The sequence below is a fragment of the Notolepis coatsorum genome (genome assembly GCF_963971535.1).
Source record: "Notolepis coatsorum genome assembly, chromosome: 6".
NCBI classification, from domain to species: Eukaryota; Metazoa; Chordata; class Actinopteri; order Aulopiformes; family Paralepididae; genus Notolepis; species Notolepis coatsorum.
In genome coordinates, this window is record NC_140170.1 from 41,989,274 (window position 1) to 42,012,753 (window position 23,480).

Below are 23,480 nucleotides of genomic sequence, written 5' to 3' on the forward strand. Positions count from 1 at the left end.
GCGCCATATAAATGCAGCCATTTACCATTTATATATATATAGATCCAAGGCACTCCCAACAGCCAACCAGTCGTGCTAATGTCTCAGCATTATTCAAACTTTAAAATAGTGCAAACAATGGGCACCATTTGAAACGTTCCATTACAATGAGCCATTCATCTTTTGAATGATAATCGATGCCGTTCCAAATTACACTCGACGGAAACTCGCTGATGCAACAAATAGTGACAAATTGCTTGAGCGATTAAGGACAACCGAACAACCAGGGTGCTGTGAAGAAGCTTTTTTTAATTGATGAGATAATATTTGTCAATGCTACCTTGTTGATCTCACGAATGCTACCTTATTGATCGTGAGATCAACATGTAGGATTTCAACTGAAAAGCCTGACCAGAATTCATTCAATATATATATAAAATATAAAAACAAAAAAAAAGAGACAATAAATGTAACATTACATCGTGGGGCAGGATGAGAGACGAAACATGATGTCGATGAAGAGGAGGGTCTGTAGAGGGTAAGAACTGGTCAAGTAGGGGCACTTGATCAGACAATGAATTTACACTGTGTGCGCGTGAGGTGTATTTGTTTGCAAGTGTGCGTTAGTATTTAAATTGTATGTGTGTGTGTGTGTGTGTGTGTGCGCGCGCGCACGCACGCACGCACAGGTGTGTGAGGGTATGTGTTTGTGTGTGCGCGCGAGAGTATGAACAAATTCAATAAATACAAAAGTCAACAGACACATTTCAGTCATAAAGAAACTCCATTTGGTCAGAGGAATGAAAGAAGCTCTTTAGAAGAGAAAATTAGGAGAAGATAAGAGAATAGGCAACTTCCTGGTGTGGAACGGGCTTTTAGGGCTGTGTGTGTGTGTGTGTTTTATATTAACAGTTCCTTAGTCCCTTAGTAGACACACACACACACACACACATGCACGCACACACACCACTAGCCTTCGACTAGAGGCACAGAAACCATTAGAACAGCCCAGTGAAAACTGGAGCTGTAGAGAACTCAGGTCTGGCAGGCTTCAGTTAAGATTCCAGAGTTCATAAAAGTCCTGGAACAAACGCCATTTTCCAAGTCCAACAAGGAGGCTTGCGACGTTCCAACAAGTCAGTTCATTCCATTTGTTCCGTAATTCCATGCCTGGTGTCCTAGAATTGATCTAGAACGGCTTCTCAGCCAGTCCCACGCCGCTTTGGGGGTAAACCTAGTGCCCAAACACCACCACCACCGCGGTCCGGTTCAGTCCAGTCAAACGGTTGGGTTTTTCCCCGCTGTCGTTGGCTGCTGCTGCTGGAGGTAGGTGGGCCGCTTGACGCGGGGCTTCCTGCGCTTCGGCTTGCTCTTGGCCTTGGTGAGCTGCACCACGAAGAAGGACAAGACGACCATGGCTCCCAGGAAGGCGAACACCGGGATGGTCTGGCCCACTTCCTGGTTGTACCGGCCCGGCATTATCCCTGAGGTGACGAGAGGGCAAAGTTCACAGAATGTCCAGTGTGTCTCATCATGACAGGGGAGACACTGGCAATGTTAATATACGGATTCTTCCTATCAAATCAAGCTCTGTGTTAATACCGGTATACAGATTCTTCAAATCAAGCTCTGTGTTAATATACAGATTCTTCATCTCAAGCTCTGTGTTAACACATCCAGCGCCGGAAACGGCTTACGACGTGTTTCAAGTTCATGCTAATTCTGCCATTCCACGGCGTACAACGTTATTGAGATCATATTTCATTTTTTCGCCATGTTATTCATAATTCCCTCACAGAGCCTGGTTTGATGCAGTGGGAGCTTGCACAACTCTGCAACGCTTCAATACTGCCGCCTGGTGGATGATCGGCGAGTTACCAAACCGGAAATGGACGAGTCGATCTCGGTGCGTCTGGGAAATGCGTCCGGCACTCACAGTGTCGCGGGACTCAAGCCACATTGTATATGGATCGCTGCCATAACTCAATAATCGACATGATTTGGGCTGTTATTATTATTATACAAACCGGAAATGGATCGACTCGATTGCCGTCAAATAAGTGGGATCTTTTTGCTCCAGTCTCATCTGCCAACGGTAAGAGGACGCTGACGTCATTTTCAAGGCGATTGTACATTTCTTTGTTTACAAACCAACTGATCAATAAATCAACCCATACTACATAAAGCATTTACTGATGATCACGGACTTATAAACCCCCCCCCCCCCCCCCCCCGTTCATCCGCGCATGATAAGGATCGTATTCAGTTGGATTTTTTTATATAGCGTGTATCACGAATAAACTGCAATCGATAATCTATATTATGCGTTTAGGCCTATAACTAGCGTTCTAGGAATTACTGCAGAAAACGATAAAAACATATTTATATTCTAGACGGTATTTTCGTATGAATCTATGAATGAAAAAGTATAACGTCCCCACATCCTGAACGATAGATAATCGATGTTGAATGGGCCATAGCAATGTCAATTTAGCAATACAATTTAAAAAGTTATAGCCCTGCAAAGAAGGTGAACATCTCCATAGACTTAGACTGGCGGCAGAGAGTGGTATAAGATGCTCAAATTGCGTGGCAGGGAATGTGTTAATATACTGATTCTTCATATCAAGCTCTGTGTTAATATACTGATTATTCATATCAAACTGTGTTAATATACGGATTCTTCATATCAAGCTCTGTGTTAATATACGGATTATTCATATCAAGCTCTGTGTTAATATACTGATTATTCATATCAAACTGTGTTAATATACGGATTCTTCATATCAAACTGTGTTAATATACGGATTCTTCATATCAAACTGTGTTAATATACGGATTCTTCATATCAAACTGTGTTAATATATGGATTCTTCATATCAAACTGTGTTAATATACTGATTCTTCATATCAAGCTCTAGCCGTTTGTCATCACATATTTAAAATCGGAAGAACTAAAAGAGAAATAAAATCACACCATTTCACAACCTTACAATACCGTCAGATTTACAAAAGCCCCCCTTTCGCCCGAAATTACCCTGAACCTTTACATTTCATGGCACTATATTGTTCCTTCAGTTGAGTAGTCGACCATTCAGAATGCTCAGTGCTACAAGCACCCCCCCCCCCCCCCCCCCAAGTTCCTGCACTTTGGAAGTGTCATACCCCCAGAGCAGGGACGTGTTGGGGGGTAAAATGGGACACAATAATGTCCCAGAACTTGCACAGACCCTGGTCCCCATGGCGGAGTGAGTCCCTCAAAATGTCCCTAGTCCCTGGGGAAAGTTATTGTGGTCAAAAAGGGGCTAATATGATTATAACTGGTGACAATATCAAAAAAATTATTAGAAACAATTTTATGTTTATAAACTAAATTACTGTTAGAGAAAGGGTTCAAAGACTTTTTTCCAAATCAAATTCCATGACTATTCCACAACATATAGTGTCATTTCTATGAACCAAAATGTGTTCATGTTCAAATGTTACATTTAGTCGGGCACGTTCTTGGAATGTCTCTTGTGTTATCTAGGTTGTTATATTTTGGTTATAATGTCAACACGTTTTTCAAATTACATGACTATTCCACATTTTTCACAAGCAAAATAACCCTGTAGAGAAGTGAGTGCAGGGCGTCTTACCACCAGGGATGTCCCAGGCTCCGCTCTCCCCAGGAGACAGCGGTCTGACCTGGGGACGGTAGGCCCTGACGTTGGGCAGAGGCACCTTGTCCAGGTCCACTGATAACAGCTTCTGGTGCTTCCACAGGTTACTGGAAGGACAGCATGCCCAGAGAGAGAAATAAGAGAGAAAGAGAAGGGGAAAGAAAGACAAGATGATTACTATTGGTATAAAAAAGGACATATAGGTCAAAGAAGGTCCTATATCCAGTCCTGTTTGAGAAGCAGCGATCGCCTGTCTTCATAAATGTACTCCCTCCCTAGTTAGAACATCTCTCCCAGAGGACAGGCTGGGGGGGGGGGGGGGGGGGGGGGGGTTCTTCCTAGTTAGAACATAATAGGTATAGAATAAGGCTAACCCTCTCTGCCTATTGGGACATCATAATTGGGCTACAAACTTGAAGACGTGGTATTATTTGGATTATCGAAGCTTTTGGACTGCAATAAGAAGATTTTGGATCTGTTTACCGCGCACAGGATCTACCAAAATGAACTGATAAGACACTTGGACTAATAATGCATTCAGTCATTTGGACGGAGTTGTTAAAACTCACTCCACTCAAATCAATAGAGTTATATTCCACTCTATTCAAATCAAATTTAAAGGGACGTGGCTGGGATAAATTGTGCCAGTCAGTCAGCCAAAACAAATTCTTGGACCAAGGTCGAACCGAGAGCTCTGGAGTCGAAGGCTCTCTGGGAGATAAGAGTGGCGAGCGGCGTCCCACAACCCCAATCCCTAGTCCCCCCCCCCCCCCCCCCCCCCCTTCCTCTGCATTGGCGCTGCACTGTCGGCTGCCTCGTGTGAGGGAGACCTCCCCCACCCAGGACTTGGCTTGTGCACTCCCCCCCACCCCCCCTTCCTCTGCATTGGCGCTGCACTGTCGGCTGCCTCGTGTGAGGGATCACTCCCCCCCCCCCCCCCCTACAGCCCTGTAACAACCCCAACCCACTCCCCCCTCCTTCCGTAAATGGCGCTGCCTATGACGGCTGCCAGTCTGTTTGCGGTGGTGAATATGCATATGTTTGTCTCAAGGCTCTGTACCATTATTACTATCTAAAATGTAATAATTGTGGAATATTACTGTAATGAGCTGTATGTGTATGATCCAAGCGTCCTATGATCCTCATAGGAGCATAACAGAAAAAAGCATTCCATGTGAAGGTATTCTGTATCTTTGCATGTCAACTAATAAAGAAACTTGAACTTGAAACTTGAGTACATTAACCTGTGTGTACTGGTATATGTCTGAGCAAGAGTACATTAACCTGTGTGTACTGGTATATGTCTGAGCAAGAGTACACGTTTTAACCTGCGTGTACTGGTATATGTCTGAACAAGAGTACATTAACCTGTGTGTATTGGTATATGTCTGAGCAAGAGTACATGTTTTAACCTGTGTGTACTGGTATATGTCTGAGCAAGAGTACATTAACCTGTGTGTACTGGTATATGTCTGAGCAAGAGTACACATTTTAACCTGCGTGTACTGGTATATGTCTGAGGAAGCATACATGTATTACAGCTATCGCTTTCTCAGTGAGTTTTGAAGGAAATAATTACCTGGAAAAACGTGTTCAAATGTATTCCAAACACCTGCACTTCACAAAGTCCGGCATCGACTGAAGTGTCATTTGCTTGATTCAGCGTCGCTGATGGGCTGCACACAGAGCAGCACCTGCTGCCTCAGCTCGTATAATGATATGATAATCCACCGTTTCGTCAGAGTATCACCATGTTGCCAACAACTCCAGAAAGTCATTTCGACAAAATATACTGCCCTAAATGCGGGGAGCAAGCTGCTTTCGCTTAATGCAGAGCTTTGAGTTTAAGTGAACGCAAATAAATGAACGCATTCCTCCCAAGTAATGTGCTCTCACTTACCAAAACTGCGTTGCGTACACGTGTACAAAAAGAAAGAAATTATTTGATAAAATAATAATAAACTAACGGGGAATGCCTGATGAAAAATAAGAGATGAAAGTGGGTCCGGGTGTGCGTCGATTGGCTGCTTGGCCAGATGTGAATCAGAAGTCAACACAGGTGTCAAGACCAGGCCATTCTTATAAGAGGACCTCATTTGTCTGCGCAATTTTTTTAAATGTTTTATTATTATATAAAACTCCATAATTTTGTCATTTATAATAGAGTACCTCAGACAAAGAAGAAAGAACCATTCCGTTTTTAAGTTTTCAGAGGAACAATGTCTTTAAACGTTATTATCTAAAGATGGCGTGTTGTGTCCACACGTAGACAGTCGAGGTTGAGAAGTTTCTAATATATATGACGTTCACAATTCAGGTGATTTATATTATCTTCACAAATGCAAATACATGGGCTGTCCAAAGAATTTCCAAACAGACTTATATGGTTCTTCAGTGCAAGGGTTAATTTCTTTATTTGTTGTCACTCTTACCGTTTGCTTTATAATGTGTAAAGAACTATGTAAAAAAATAAATAAAATCATATGGAGTTATTAAGTAATATACAATGAAGTTTATTATTGTTTGTAATAATCACCTGGGAGCGGTCTCATTGAGCGGCTGTGGCTTGGCCCACGACAGGTGAGGGCAAGCAGGTAGGGGGCGGGGCTTAGGGTCTCCCAGGTGCGGCTCCAGCACCTTGGAGTAACGGTACAGATGGTTGCCTGGAAAGAAACAGAAGAAATGAGATCAGGAGAGGATAACTGTTGTAACCACATGCGTGTGTGTGGCTCAGAGGGGATCGTCAGTCCCAGGTGGGGGTTTGGCTTGTCTTTGTTTGTGTGTGTGTATGTTTTTGTGTCTCTGTGTGTGTGTGTGTGGTTCAGCGGGGAATATCGGTAAAAGATAGGGGCTTGCATGTGGGTCTGCGTGTCTGTGTGTGTGTGTGTGTGTGTGTGTGTGAGAGAGGAGAGACCTTATGCAAAGTAAATGTGTGTGTGTGTGTGTGCATGAGTCTGTGCATACAGTGTTCCCTACTTACCCTCAAGCCTCTGTGGCAGTGGGCGATCAGTGCCTGTAGGTGGCGCTACTCTGCTGTGGGAGTGGCTGAGACTAGGAGGGGTCATACTATAGGAGGTATACTGCAGCAAAGCATCCAATAACCAGAAACAGTCTGCAAGAAGAATCATTAAAACACCATATTAAAATACATTATGACTAGTTACTGCTGTGGTAAATACTGCCAAGAGGTGTAAGGTTGCTTTCACATATAGTTTTGGTGGACTCGGTGCGGTTCTGGTGGTGAAGTTGCAACATTGTTGCATTCTTCATTTGGTTCGTCTGCATTCACACAGCAATTTGTCAGGCGCACCAAAAATGTCTGAACAATGTCACGCGGTCGAAAATGACGCTCGTCTATTGGACAATAGAGTGGAAATGCGTGTGTGTGGCTGCGAGCCCGTGTGTGCGTGCGCGCGCGTGTGTGTGTCTGTGTGTGTGGACTGCGAGCCCCATAGATATGGCGAGCCCTGTCTGACTCCAGATCAGCGGAGGCGGAGTTTTTTTATTTTGACATGGCATTGATCCATTGTTCTATTGAAGCCCATTACCACCATCCTCTCGCTAAACAACTTGTACACGCGTTGTGCCCACAAGTAGCTGTTTTATTTGGTCTTCTGCCCATATGTGTACAGTGTGCTTGTTTTGCAGTGAATGCCGCGCGCCTCGGTAATAATAATAATAATAATAATAATAATAAGCTGCGTTTTTTTCTTCCTTCTACCCAAGATGCACAGTTAGATATATAGATATATAGATAGATAGATAGATAGATAGATAGATAGATAGATAGATAGATAGATAGATAGATAGATAGATAGATAGATAGATGCAGTGTGCTTGTTTTGCAGTGAATGCCGCGCGCAGTGGTAATAATAATAAGCACTTCCTATATTTGGTCCGCGTTTGGTCCGATGAAGCAAACCGAGACCTATGTTTTCAGGCGGACCAGAGTTCGCGTGTTTGGTCCGCGGACCGAGTTCGACGGGCATTCATACAAACCCGAAAAACCGGACTATCGAATTCTGGTCCGATAGTCCGGACCAAACAGCCCCTGTGTGAAAGCGACCTAAGACAATAGAGCACTGAACAATCAAATCATTACAAACTGTATTCAACATCATTGCCTCAGTAACCTTGACGTAGGCTGAAAAGTGGCCGTTTTATAAAGTAAAGAATAAAATAAGAATTATATTGAAAGCTGGGAGAACATAATAAATACACTGACTTTTGGTCCATTTAGCGATACCTAGACTTAGCCTGGTCCTAACTATACCGTGTCAAATAAGAGACTGGAAAATGCTATTCTGATGTGGCCTACATGCAGTGAATCCACCACGAGGAGGATGATCTTGTTACGAGCGGAGAAACCGCCTCTGGATTTCAAGCCATTTCCTAATTTCCAACCAATTAGTCACATTGTTGCAGTGCTGGAGTGAATGATAGTGAAGGAAAGTATAGATGCATTGCTCTCTTTGTTAAGAATTCTGAAATCCCTCGTAAGTAGGGTTGGGCACCGAGAACCGGTTCTAATAGGAACCGGAAGTAACATATTTGCATTTCGATTGTTAATTTCGATTCTTAAAAAAAATAATATATATATATATATATTTTTTTTTTACTTTGTTAACACTTTGGCTGCCATGGGTTAAATTCATGATATACCATAGATTGCCAGCTCTATTTGTCTATGGAGAAAGTCCCCTTCTTTGCAGGGCTATAACTTTTTAAATTCTATTGCTAAATTGACATTATTATGGCCCATTCAAAGTCCTATATGTATTGTTCATTGTGTAGCAACGTTAAACTTTTTCATTCACATATTCATAGTAAAGTATGGTCTAATGTATAAGTATGTTTTCATCTCTTTCTGCAGCTTTCTCCAGAACGTGATCTATAGCCCCAAATGCATTATATTGATGATGAAATACAGTTTGATGGCAATCAGCGCGATATAAAAAATTCCAACTAGACGTACTTCTAGAAGTTACTACACGTCATCTGATGTTGACCGGATGGGCGAGGGGGCGTTTATAATTCCGTGGGCAGCGTTATACCAATCATCTAATGTGGGTCAAATGTTGATAATAGCAGTTAGTATCGAAGACGGTAACGTTACACGCTAAAACTCACCCCAGTCTCTGCGCGCCGTTGGGCGATCATCGTAGAGTAGACATTTTATCATTATGGGATGGCGATTTACCCGGTCCATCTCCAGCTTGTATAATGGTATATACGTCCAAATCATGTTGTTTATCAAGTTATTGGCAATCGATCGCCATGTAGTGTGACGAGCCAGAGTCCCGGGACATGTACCGAGTGCCCGGAAGTAATAGGGCCGTCCAGCAAAACCTCTACTGCGCTTCCTGTTAAGCGATTGCGCCGATCGGCCACCAGATGGCGCTCCTGAACCGCCAGAGAGCTCAGTGGGTCCTCCTGGTGGATCTCAGGCCAGCGGAGGGGAAATATTAATCCGATTCGAGATTTTTGAAATATTGATATTAAAGACGCTGTAAAGCGTCCTCGGCAACTTGAGCATGGCCGGGAATGACGCTTTAACACGGCTCCTGGCAGCCAAAGTGTTAATTAATACCCTAGTTACAGTACAGCAACCAAATTAAACTGTATCAAGTCAACTGACAATGTGAATAGTATGAAAAAAATTAAAGATAAAAAAAGAAAAAGAAAAATCTCCTGCGAAATAAGCTGTGACCTGTTTTGACCTGCACCTCAAAGAATCCAAACGATGCCCAACCCTACTCATAAGGGAAGATCAGAAATAACATTCAAAACCCAGATGAAGAGAATAAACCGATAACGAGGGTCCTACCTTTCTGTCTGTGGCTGTCGTCGATACAGTTGGAGTCTCCGTACAGGACGATGCGGCCACCCCCGTCGGAGGGCGTTTGGTACAGTCCAAGGATGGGAACCCCCTCCACCACCGCCGTCTCCTGCTTTAACACTTCCAGACCTGCACCGAGGACACAAGGGGGGGGGGGGGGGTTAGGTGTTGCTGCAGAGGGAGAATCAGGAGTGACTCAACTGACACAGCAGTAGGGGTGCAGAGACAGAGAGACAGAGAGAGAGAGAGAGAGAGAGAGAGAGAGAGAGAGAGAGAGAGAGGGGGAGAGAGGGAGAGGGAGCATGGGCATTGGGCATTATAGACAGCCAGCTGGTCATTTGTGTTTACATTTTGTACGTTAAGGTCGAGTTAAACCAGTGGATGCTGTCGGTCAGCAATATAGCAGTAGGCCAGAGGCCTGCATCACACCACAAAGTTAAATGATGCACAGCACAGAAGCATCTCCTATATTGGAGATACCGGAGATAAGCTGTGGTTTTCAGACGGGTTCTCGTATGACAAGAGCAAAGAGCCTGAGCCCATGGGGCTGTGAGATGAGGAGAAACCCCTGCCGGTCAATTGAAATCAGAGTTTACACACTTCAATGCACTCAGAGGAACAGATACCTTGGTCTTTTAAAGTCTTGGCGATCACTATTCCATCTTCTGGGAAGCGAGCGATGCTGCAGCCTGAGGCGTAGTACACTGTAGACAGAGACAGGGAGGTTAGTGGATCACAGAACACTGTAGAACACTGTAGACAGAGACAGGGAGGTTAGTGGATCACAGAACACAGAACACTGTAGACAGAGACAGGGAGGTTAGTGGATCACAGAACACTGTAGAACACTGTAGACAGAGACAGGGAGGTTAGTGGATCACAGAACACAGAACACTGTAGACAGAGACAGGGAGGTTAGTGGATCACAGAACACAGAACACTGTAGACAGAGACAGGGAGGTTAGTGGAGCACAGAACACTGTAGAACACTGTAGACAGAGACAGGGAGGTTAGTGGATCACAGAACACTGTAGACAGAGACAGGGAGGTTAGTGGATCACAGAACACTGTAGACAGAGACAGGGAGGTTAGTGGATCACAGAACACTGTAGACAGAGACAGGGAGGTTAGTGGATCACAGAACACTGTAGACAGGGAGGTTAGTGGATCACAGAACACTGTAGACAGGGAGGTTAGTGGAGCACAGAACACTGTAGACAGGGAGGTTAGTGGATCACAGAACACTGTAGACAGGGAGGTTAGTGGAGCACAGAACACTGTAGACAGGGAGGTTAGTGGATCACAGAACACTGTAGACAGGGAGGTTAGTGGATCACAGAACACTGTAGACAGGGAGGTTAGTGGATCACAGAACACTGTAGACAGGGAGGTTAGTGGATCACAGAACACTGTAGACAGAGACAGGGAGGTTAGTGGATCACAGAACACTGTAGACAGAGACAGGGAGGTTAGTGGATCACAGAGCACTGTAGACAGAGACAGGGAGGTTAGTGGAGCACAGAACACTGTAGACAGGGAGGTTAGTGGATCACAGAGCACTGTAGACAGAGACAGGGAGGTTAGTGGATCACAGAGCACTGTAGACAGAGACAGGGAGGTTAGTGGATCACAGAACACTGTAGACAGAGACAGGGAGGTTAGTGGAGCACAGAGCACTGTAGATAGGGAGGTTAGTGGATCACAGAACACTGTAGACAGAGACAGGGAGGTTAGTGGAGCACAGAGCACTGAGGGTCTCTGGACAATGTATTGAATTTATAGACACTGGGAGACGAAAAACACAATATCTTTATCACAGAGGCTGCATCGTGGCCGTTTCTTTAAAAATTTGTTTTTATATTACTAATCAATGAGTAGGAACGAGGCAGATGACAGTGGAAGGTAACGCTAGGGCTATTGAAGATGTTTCAAACCAAAACCAAAAGGTAATTCATTCCTTCTTTATTTAATCTTGACGGATCGTTATTTACAATGACCTTTCATCTTTGGCAATCAAAGATCTAACCTGGCCTTAAAACAAGTCATTATAGCAATAGACCTATCTCAAACCCTGCCCCTTTTCTTGATCCTCCAATCACAACTGTCGCTTACCTCGGACAAACCAAGTTTGTCCGAGGTAAGCGACAGTTGTGATTGGAGGATCAAGAAAAGGGGCAGGGTTTGAGACAGGTCCATTGCGTCACAACAACCAGGACACAGCGGTCAGCTCAGCGGCGTGTGCTGCAGACGTCTTGCTTTTAATGTTGCCACAGAGTCAACAAAAAAAACAAGCATGAAAAATTATAGAAGCAGCTGCATACTCGTGGCTCTCCCATGCAATGAGTAAAAAGCTGCCTTCATCAGGACTGAGGTAAGGTGGAGCCCATCCTCTCACATGAGACGGAAGGCACCCGAGCTCCAGTGCAAAGCTGCCTTTTATTGCGTCTCAGGAACTGACGGAAAGCACCCTTCCCATGTTATCCCCAAGACACAATGCTGCCTTCAGTACAGAGTGGAAGAAAGCACAGTAATGAAAAAGCATATTGTCCATGTTGTGTGCAGCCCTAGAAACATTTATTAATACAAATAAATGGATGATTCACAATATAATACTATATAATAAAACTCCTTTAAACAGACAGTGGGAATGAAAGGTCGGAGTGCAAACACAATCTCGAGAGAGAGAGATAGAGATAGAGATAGAGATAGAGATAGAGATAGAGAGATAGAGAGAGAGAGATAGAGAGAGAGAGAGAGAGAGAGAGAGAGAGAGAGAGAGAGAGAGAGAGCATATGTGCTGACTTGTACTTCTATCCGAGTGGGGACCAAACGTAGAAAGATGAGGAATATCCTCAGAAAGTGGGTCAAAATGGAGGCCAAGTAAAGTAAGCCCAACGTGTTTGTGTGACTTACTGTCATGGTCAGCCATGGTGAAGTCTCCCTCGTAGAGACCGTCACTGAAGGCCATGCCCCACACAGAGATCAGGTCATTCAGAGCAGGGACGTTGGCGCCCCCTGTGTCCGGCATCCACCACTGCCTGCGGGTTACATCCAGGAAGTATTAAAAAAAAATTGATTTTAAGACAAGCTGGTCTTATCAGCGCTTCTAATAGAGAATACTGGCCGAGAACCGAAGCGCAAAAAAGGCTGGAGATAAGGTCATGGTGAACGAGGGCGCGAGGAGACCGTGTATTAGAAAATAATATAAACTGCGTGTCTGACATAATGCAGCCAAAGCACATCCCTGATTTACAACAGGGATAACATTATGAGCTCCGAGCCTACCAAATCCTCTTATCACCACCCCCACACACACACTTGTTATCAAAGAAGTTGTCTTTAAAATTGATTAACTAAAAATAAGGGATTTGATATTTGATAAGGGATCTGGATTTGATAATCCAATTGATTCGCACCCCGATGCCGGGCTTAATCCATGTCTGTGAAACCAGCCGTGAGTCAACAGAAATACACCACGGCCTGAAGATCACAGCCACATAATTACAGGATGTCTGCAGGTTTCATAACTTTTAAGCCCTTTCTAGTGGAAGAATAAAGGTGAGGACCAGTTTCACCAAGGTGAAAGACCATAGGTCATCCTAACAGATACAGTAGGTCAGGATTAGGGCTGGATATTGAAATTTGATACTTTTGTGGTATCGATCGAATTGCTTCAGTGCTATAAAAAAAATAAAAATAGAGTAGCAAAATATTTCATTCACTGTGTCATTCAATACCAAATGTTGATACCTAAGTTAATCAATGTCTTTGTTCCAAGATATTACATTTCTTATGTTCAACCACAATCCAAAAATCATACAAAATGTAACAAAACCTCTGTTTGGCTCACAGAGAACACGCATAACAAAAAAAAAAGTTAAAAAAAAAGTATTGTTTTGGTATCGGCATCAAATCCCAGGTTATAGGTATTGGCACCGGTATCAACAGTTTTCAATCGATACCCAGCCCGTCAGGTTGTCAGTACAATAGTTGATTTCTTGCTAGAAAATCTGTGCAGTGATGGAACATTTTTAATTCAGTACAACTAATATGAACTGATGTTGGGTAATTATTTAATCAATTGTGCAACACACAACATTTAGAAACACTACAATTGAATAGTATTTAAAAGGTTTCCAAGAGCGAGCCGCCTACGCCCTGTGACAGCTTGAAGAGGGAATTAATGGTGCAGCAAGGAGTCGAAATTAGCCTACTGCATGAGAAATTAAGTTGTGAATGTGAAACGCAGTGATATATTACATCTACTTCAGGACAAGGAGCCTTGAATAGAGTCGAACACTGTGCAGGAGGCAGCGTTGTAGCACTCAAGTCCTGCACTGATTTTCAGGACTCCTGACTCGACTTGGACAGTTGGGCATTGACTGCATTCGGACTCGGGAGGTGCAGACGAGGACTCTTGACTTGTTAATTGATAAATACCGTACTTTTCGGACTATAAGCCGCGGCTTTTTCCCCCATTTTTCGACCCTGCGGCTTATATAACGGTGCGGCTTATATGTGACTCGACGTGACCAAACCCGAAAATGTTAAAATCTAAATATTGCTTTTTTGACTGCATTGAAATGTTATTTATCTGTTCCCTTATTTGCTAAACTTAATACAACTTGTAAATGAGTTAATTCTTGTTATTTGTCCGACAGTATTGTGTCCCAATGCTAATTACATATGGTAATTAAACATTAAAACACCTGCGGCTTATAGTCCAGTGCGGCTTATATATGTACACATCATTCAATTTAGCTGCTGCGGCTTATAGTCAGGTGCGGCTTATAGTGCGAAAAGTACGGTAGTTGTAATAGGCCCTAATCATTTGGCATAAGATATTGATGGCTAGTGCATTTGTTTGGCTATTGTGTCACAAGTAAGTAAACTCCCCTTTGAAATGGTGACCGCTGTGTCATTTATGTTTAATGTAGACCTTTTTTTTTTGTAGGTCAGCTCTTTGACTGGGAGAGTGGAGTGGACTCAACCTTGATGACTTGGACTCAGACTAGGGACTCAACCTCTTCTTTGGTGACTCGGACTTGGACTCGAACACTGGGGACTCGACCTTGAGATTTAGTGACTCGACTACAACACTGGCAGGACTCCTCTCTCATTAGAGGAGGTTACTGAACACAGCCTCTTTGAGAACTATAACATATAACACAACCTACCTACCAATAACCATAGTATAGGGAGGAAAAAGAAATGCAAGTGGAAAACGTCTGTGACTGTGTGTACATGTCCATGTGCGTTTGACATCTTTGGTCATTAGATAGAGGCGCACCCATACCACTCTTCCCACTACCGATACAGAGTCCGAAACGTTTTAGCTTTGTCCGATACCGAGTACCGATCTGATCCATCGCTTTGACTAAACAGTATAGATATAGACCATCGGTTCTCAAACTACGGGTCGCGACATCCTAAATAAAATGGGGTCGTGACTCGTGGTATAAAAAAGTTTGAGAACCCCTGATATAGACCATCGGTTTAGGGAAATTATTGAGAAATATAATCAATTCTCCATCCAACAAGATATCAAACATGCTCCTATGTAAAAGAAAAATGCAGTAAATCAAGTTACTTCGCTTTCATCTCTAGCATGTTACATACTTCTTGGTAACGGATTTTAGTATAAAGGAAATTCTCAGACACAGATATCCTATTTTAGCCTGGTATTGGTGCATCCCTAGTAATAGATCTTGGCGGTTTCTGTCTTGGGCCTAGTCCACACGTCCACATAAGTATCTTTAGTTTGAAATCAAGGTTATTCCTCCTTTGTTTAAAAACAAGTGTTTTATTAAATCTCTCTGTCCAACAACAACAACGCTCACATGAAATGACCTGGATGGGAGGCTGCAGGGAGCTCTCCATGGTCCTGATCGCAGAGAGATTTAAAAAAAATATCCATATCCATGTGTGGGCAGGGCGTTAGTCATGACGTTAGTGTTTTCCAACGAATACAGACAAGACTTTGTTTAAAAAAAATAAACATCCCCTGGCAGGAGTTTTCAAAGAGGACCGGTTTCAGTGACCTAAAACACAGTTTGCGTGTGGATGAGACGCCAAACCGCACAGAAAAAGCTATGGTTTCAAAAGTACCTGTGGCCTTAGGCCTTAGGGTTAGCACCACAAATAAACAAAGACTGACACAGAGCTTACAGAGATCAAAACATGCATCACCCACCACACCCTCGTTAAAGGGTTCAGTTCAGAACTTTACACCTCTTGACCCATTTCCTACTTACCAGTGATGATGTCGATCGGTAAGAGTCCTTTCTCAGCACAATCCATGCTGTTACTTCATACTAGTCACTGTATCTACAGCTCTGGCAAGTTAGCCACAACACCAATGCAAAGTCATTGGGACCACAAGGCATCCACAGTAGGTTGTACAGACTGAAGCGTGGCCCCATTGACTTTGCATTAGTCTTGTGGCTAACTAGCCGGTGCTGCGGGTATCCAGTATGAAGAAAGGAAAGGATTCCGATCAACAACATCAACCTGTGTCTTCAATATCGCAAAGGCAAGGACAAATATGAAGTGGATGCATATCTGTTAAAGGGGTCAAACTATGGAATAACTGTGACAAAGAAGTAAAAATGTGTGGTTCGATATACATTTAAGAAATTATTCAAATATAAGGCGATACATAAATATAAAACCTTATTATTATCCTAATTATATTTGATAAAAACATAACTATTAAAATCGTGACAAAAAATATATTAAAAACAAAAAACAAAATACCGTAATTCCTCTAATAGTAACCGGTATTCAATTAAAAACCGGGTCTCTATTAATGACCGGGTGCGCTGTTGAGCTAAGCAATTATAAGCCGGCCTCCTAATACAAGCCGGGTTTCATGTATATTAGAGGAATTACGGTATTTCCCTCAATGGATTTACCATAGGCAATATATTTTGTTATTGTTGTTATATGCTGGCCTGGCTGTGCAGTAAATACCATATAATGGTATGGTGTTAATGTTTACCAAGAGAGTAAGCCTACCTCAGAATTGTATAAAACGAAGTTATTATTATTATTATTATACCAGTATTGTGATTGCACTATTTTACTTTATTTTACTTTTTTTGACCACCTGTAATTGCACTGTTTACTACCGTATTTCATACAGTACTTGGTTTCAATAAATGAACCGGGTTCAAACTGACACAAAATATTGATTTATTCATTATGATCGGTTTGAAAATTAGAAATATAGGCCTCTCTCTTATACATGCCTCCTCCTAATACAAGCCTGGTATCCGCTACAGTTGAAACAAATACAAGCCGGGGTTACTATTAGAGGAATTACGGTACGTGTTGTATATAAAACTATGAAACTTTTGTCTTTGCCAAATTATGTACTGAATTGTGTTTTTTCGTTTAGTTAATAATGTAATGTAAAAAGGGTAGGCAATTATCGGCTTCAGCCTACACCTTTTCGGTAATTTTTCTTTTATACATTTTCTACTACTGTACATTGCTTTGTAAAAGAAGACAAAAATAAAATCATTCATTCATCATTAGTAAGTAGGAGATAGTATTTTAAATACCCTTTACATTTGAACATGTAAAGAATGTCCAGACCTCTTCCACCCCCCACTCCACCCCGGGCCAACTCTTCCTTCCATCTGAACCCCCCCCCCCCCCCCCCCACCAGTGAGAGATGACAGGTACGTTGTTATATCAGTACCTGGTGTTCTCATCGTAGAACTTGACCTTCCTCATGACGGAGGTGTTGTACCAGTCACTAAAGACGATGAGGGACAGGCCGTTGTCGATGTCTCTCCTCAGCTTGGTGATCTCCTCTGGGAAATACTCCTCCTCGCTATCCACCAGCAGCAACGTGCCTGGAGACGAAGGGTTAACATGCGGTATGACACCACTGCAACTCACTGAATGCTACAGACGGACATCTGTGGCCTAACAGTTAAAGAGGCATTTGTGTTGATTAATGTTAAGTTAATTACAGCTCAATTAAATGATAAGGTAGTAGTCGCTATAAGACAAGGCATTTCTATTTGATCCAACTATATCATTTCATGGAGCTGTAATTGACACAACACAAGGATTCAATGTCAATGAATCACTGGTATTATATTCCAACTAATTTATGCTCAATAACTGTCAAACTAAATAAATGTGTGCAAAAACGGTTTAGAGTTGTTTGATGTGTGTGAGGTTTTGTGCAAAATAACTCAGCATTATTTTCAGGTGAAGTGTCCCTTTAAAAGAAGTGGGCTTGTGACTGGAAGGTCACTGGTTCAAGCCCTGTTCAATCCCTCAACCCCCACCAAACAAGTGCTCTTGAGCAAGTGGAGCTCAGTGGCCAACAGTGTCAGACAGTACTGGGCGGCTCCCAGGTGGGAATGTGTGCAACTGTGGAGCAGGGCATTGCTGAAAATGAGCATAGCTGTTCAGCAAATCTACCCTGGATAAATACATTTAAAAGAATATATATTGTATATAAAAATAAATACAGAGAGAAAACTAGGTGATAAAGCCTCTCTGTAAACAGAATAAACAAACATAAGAACATACATCTGTAGAGGAGAGACAGATTTATTTCATGTACTGTTCCTATGTGAGGTATGAAGGCATGATCGCTCAATCAGCATACTGCAGAGAAGGCATAATTATGCATAATTAATAATATAGAAATAATTGCATTGCAAGGGAAAAGCTTGCCGTATTGGCTGACATCATCATCATCATTCGAAATTAGTCTCGTATTCTCTTACCGTATTGGCTGACATCATCATCAGTAGACATTAGTCTTGTGTTCTCTTACCGTATTGGCTGACATCATCATCATTAGACATTAGTCTTGTGTTCTCTTACCGTATTGGCTGACATCATCATCATTAGTCTTGTGTCCTCTTACCGTATTGGCTGACATCATCGTGTCCTCTTACCGTATTGGCTGGCATCATCATTAGACAGTCTCGTGTCCTCTCACCGTATTGGCTGGCATCATTGTGTCCCCTTACCGTATTGGCTGACATCATTGTGTCCCCTTACCGTATTGGCTGGCATCGAAGCAGGTGATCGGAGCTCCCAGCACCTCGATGAAGTAGCCCATACTGCGCAGGTGTTGGTACATGTCTCTGAAGTTAGTGTGGATGTGGTCCCCGTTCCTGGAACCATACACACAACATCAACCAGGGTTCCCAAGGACATTGCAAAATTAAATTCAAGGACTTTAAAGTACATTCCTAAGCACTATTTTTCACTTTAAAAGGGCATTTAAAAGGATACAATTCACTTTTAAATGCTGTTTTTAATAGATTTTCTTTTTATATTTATGGAATAAAACCAATTTCCGACAATTAGCTACACCAACTCAAGTTCAGACCTATGTTACGCTATTTCATTAGCACTAAAAGAGTTTTCTTTATTGTATCAGAAACAGAATGTAATCTTTCCAAAGAGACCAGGCTCATGCATGTGCTATAAGTATAAAGTCAAGTATTTTGGTTTGCAAAAAAAGTATGCAGTCCTCAAAAACTAAAATGGGCAATTTTGGGGGCGCCTGTTAAGAGGTTAAATAAAAAATATAAAATGTCTTGATTCAGAACAATTTTCTCATGGATGAACAAAACTTTCAATGCGAATGGTTGATTTGAATTTCAAGGGCTTTTTAAGCACCTTCTTAAAAAATTGGCTGTTTTCAAGGAATTCCAGGCCTCAACTTTTTTTGGTAAAAAAATCAAGCACTTTAATCACTTCAAGGACCTTGTGCGAACCCTGATCTCCTACAAAGACACATCGTCTGTCACTCTCGACCGAGGACGCAGAGCCATCGAGAGGTCAGTTGCTTGTCTTTCACTCTCGACCGAGGACGCAGAGCCATCGAGAGGTCAGTCGCTTGCACGTAATCGACCCTCTCTCAAACCCTGCCCTCTTTTCTTGATCCTCCAATTACAACTGTAGCGTCCCTCGGAAGCGACAGCTGTGATTGGAGGATCGGGAAAAGAGGACGGGGATTGAGACAGGGTCAAGTAACAGTTCTCCTTTCCTCCATTGAGTTTCTCCTTTAGTTTGATTAACCTTTCGGCCTTTAGGCAGAGGATTTGCATGTACTGAATAAGTAAGGGATAATGTATAGCTACGAGGTCATTGTCGCAAAATAATTTACCGACAGAGTTTAAAATACCGAGCCGCCTCGGCGAGGTGTTTTAAACGTCAGTGAAGGTCAATTATTTTGCGATGATGACCGAGTATAGCTATACATTATCCCGCTTATTACATGGCTAACTTACTAACAATATACCTAATTCATTTGACAAATCGCAGTTGTTCTGTGGCTCTGTCAGCCCAAATAAAGTGATTATTATTATCGCAGGCAGCCCGGCAGGTGTGTCTGATTGGCTGCACTGAAACAGTGTGTGTCAGTGGGGCTTGATTACTCCAGCTGCGAAAAACAATAATCACCGGTGGTTATCGAAAAATAATTCACCGCTGTGGGGGGCTATTGACCAATCACAAGCAAGCATTTCGGCGAATGTGAAAACGCCATGTAATAAGGATGGTTATTGGAATATTCTAAATGACGTAGGTATTCAGACTAGTGCCGATGGTTCTGTCCGCAGGGGACAGTCCTCTCTCCCTTCCTCTTCACCGTCTACAGTACACCAATGACTTCCACTACTGGTCAGAGTTTGATTTGATTTGATCTTTATTTATCTCAAACAACCATAAACACACAAACTTGAAATAACAAAAAAATAATCAAAAACGAAAGAATTTTCTTTTTTAAACTAATTAAAATACAAATTAAATTAAATAGATCTTCCTAGACATGGAAGCAATTGTCAACATAGCTCAAGACAAATGGTTTTGTTCGAGAAGGGACAGAAAGAAGCAAAGCTTATGTGGTCATGCCCCTTCCTTACAATATCATAATGTATTAAGTTGTCTATCAATATCAAAAAATATACCTATCCACTACAGCAAAAGATAAATAAATATAAATGAATAAATACTAAAAATACTAGAGTCCTGCCACCTTCAGAAGTTTTCTGATGACTCTGCGATAGTGGGATGTATAAAGGACGGTGACGAGAGGAATACCGGGAATTGGTAGTGGACTTCGTCACATGGTGTGATAAAAACCACCTGCAGCTAAATGTGGCGAAGACCAGGGAACTGGTTGTGGAGCTGGGGAGGAGGAGGAATGCACCTGTGACCCCCGTTTACATCAGGGGAGTCGATGTGGACATGGTTGAGGAGTACAAATACCTCGGTGTGCACATCGACAACAAACTGAACAGGTCAAAACACGCAGAGGCACTGTACAAGAAGGGCCAGAGTAGGGCTGGACGGTATGGTCTAACATTTATATCACGGTATAATTTGAAGCATAGACGGTAACGGTATATATCACAGTATATTAACTTATCCTGAGAGTCCAAAACGATCTAATTTTTGCTGCAGATTCTGGAAATCCCGCCATTCTCGTGCTTTTAGACCTTACAGCCGCCTTCGACACTATAGACCACACTGTCCTACTGTCGCGCCTGGAAAAACATGTTGGCATCACAGGCGTCGCCCTAAGCTGGTTCAAGTCCTACCTGACTGACCGGAGCTTCTCAGTCCAGCTTGGAGAATTCTTCTCCTCAGCGGCCCCACTTACCTGTGGGGTGCCCCAGGGGTCGATACTGGGCCCCATCCTCTTTTTATTATATATGTTGCCCTTAGGCTCAATCATTGCAAGGCACAACATGTCCTTCCATTGTTTTGCCGATGATGTGCAGATATATCTACCCTTACAAGCAAAAGGCAAGGTCACATTACAACCACTGCTAGATTGCCTGGCTGATATTAAATTATGGATGAGTTCAAACTTTCTCAACTTAAATGAGCGCAAAACAGAGATAATTTTATTTAGTAATGATTCACCTGACCCTACAGCCATTGCTCTAGGCCCCCTGGGCTCAAATATCCGCTCCTCTGTCAGAAACCTTGGAGTAATCTTCGACAGAAATTTTAAATTTGATAAGCAGGTTAGTTCAGTGGTCCAAACTAGCTTTTTCCACCTCAGACTCCTAGCCAAGACCAAACCATACCTCTCCCAGAAGGATCTGGAGAGGGTGATCCATGCCTTTATCTCGACCCGGCTGGATTACTGCAATGCGTTGTATATCGGCATTGACCAGTTGCTGCTTCGTCGCCTGCAACTGGTACAAAATGCGGCTGCCCGCCTGCTTTCCGGTACCAGGAAACGTGACCACATTACACCAGTTCTGGCTTCTCTCCACTGGCTCCCCGTCCGTTTCCGTATTGATTTTAAACTTTTACTGACTGTTTTTAAAGCACTACATGGGCTGGCTCCACCGTACCTAGCTGAGCTCCTACATCACCCCACCCCATCCAGAGCCTTAAGGTCTGCTGACCAGCTGCTGCTGGAGGTGCCTAGGACCAGGCTAAAAACCAGGGGAGATAGAGCCTTTGCTGCTGCTGCCCCCAGACTCTGGAACAGCCTCCCCCTCCACATAAGATCTGCCCAGAGCCTGGAGGTTTTTAAATCCTTGCTCAAAACACATCTCTTCTCCCTGGCCTTTGACCAGAGCTAGCCCAGCATCTATACATGACGTCAGCTGTCACTCTGCATTTTTATCAAATTTTCTTGTCTCTTTTATTGCACTTTGCACTTTGCACTGTACTGTACTCTACCTCTTTTCTAGTGTATTTTATTGCATTGTATGTGTTTTTTATCATGTTGTGAAGCACTTTGGTTTGGCTGTTAGTCATTTGTAAACGTGCTATACAAATAAAACTGACTTGACTTGACTTGACTTAAAATGTCTATATACATGCTTCTGAAGGGGTAAAACACTGGTATAGCAGCAGAGCCGACTACTTCCTCAGAAGGCTGAGATCCTTCAATGTCTGTACAAGGATGTTGAGGATGTTCTATGAGTCGGTGGTGGCGGGCCCCTTCTTGTACGCTGTAACCTGCTGGGGCAGCGGACTGAGAGCAGGGGACACAACCAGGCTGGATAAGCTGGTCAGGAAGGCCAGTAGCGTGGTTGCGGTGGAGCTGGACTCTCTAGTAAGGCTGGAGGAGAGGAGGAGCCTTGCTAAGCTCCAGACCATCAGGGAAAACCCCTCCAACCCATTATACACAGACTTGGCTGACAGGAGGAGCATGTTCAGTGCTAGGCTCACACTACCTAAATGCAGCACTGAACGGCACAGGAAGTCCTTCATTCCGACAGCCATCACACTATACAATGCATCACTGTGCCTCACTGCATCACTGAGCACAGAGTGACAGTTACCATCTTCATGAACTCTTACTTTTGAAACAACACTGTGCAATATTACACCTACTGTAGACTTCAGTATATTTTTACTGTATATTTTATTCTCTTATTAGGCAATTAGTTTTGTTATTCTTATTCGTGACTTGTTCTGTCTAAATGTTTAATGTGAGCGATTTGCAGTGTCAAATTTCTAGGGCTGACCCCTATTAGTCGATTAGTCGACTAATCGGTCGAAAGGGGCCGTAGTCGACTAACCAACCTCTTAGTCGAATAGTAAAAAAGTAAAAAAAAAAAAAAAAAAAATGTATCCGTCTTTCCAAAAGAAAAGAGGCCTAGAAGCGTGGCTAACGCTATTATGGCATTGGCACGCATACCAAAGGCTAACTGCCTACGAAAACAGGCACAGAGGCACTGAAAGAGGATTTCACCCGTCTAATGAACACACTAGACCAGTGTTTCTCAAAGTGGGGTCCGCGCCCCTCAGGGGGGGCGCAGAGGCATGACAGGGGGGGCCTTGAGATTTATAAAAAAAAAATAAAAAATGTATTACAGAAAATTATCACTAAAGTGCTATCTGTTGCAGCTGCACTGTTCTCCATGAAAATACCATTTCTCAAAATCTGAAAATCATTTAATAAAACACAGAAAAGGATCACCAAGTTACTCTGGATAAAAATAACTTTACAGACAACATTGAGACAAAGCTTCCTGACACATCTC

General features: G+C 42.9%; 1 protein-coding gene across 2 annotated transcripts in view; it reads right to left on the reverse strand.

Moving 5' to 3' along the window:
- Positions 1 to 268: 268 nt before the first annotated feature.
- The window catches only part of mbtps1 (membrane-bound transcription factor peptidase, site 1), an 85,663-nt gene continuing 62,451 nt past the window's right edge, over positions 269 to 23,480 (reverse strand). For both annotated transcript variants that reach the window (XM_084316665.1, XM_084316666.1), the window contains exons 15-23: positions 18,514 to 18,629; positions 17,186 to 17,342; positions 12,394 to 12,518; positions 10,107 to 10,184; positions 9,469 to 9,609; positions 6,622 to 6,753; positions 6,178 to 6,304; positions 3,618 to 3,748; positions 269 to 1,463 (exon numbers count right to left, since the gene is read on the reverse strand). In XM_084316665.1, coding sequence (XP_084172791.1) covers positions 1,258 to 1,463; positions 3,618 to 3,748; positions 6,178 to 6,304; positions 6,622 to 6,753; positions 9,469 to 9,609; positions 10,107 to 10,184; positions 12,394 to 12,518; positions 17,186 to 17,342; positions 18,514 to 18,629 — 1,213 coding nt within the window. In that variant the 3' untranslated portion in view covers positions 269 to 1,257. The remainder of the gene's footprint in view (positions 1,464 to 3,617; positions 3,749 to 6,177; positions 6,305 to 6,621; positions 6,754 to 9,468; positions 9,610 to 10,106; positions 10,185 to 12,393; positions 12,519 to 17,185; positions 17,343 to 18,513; positions 18,630 to 23,480) is intronic.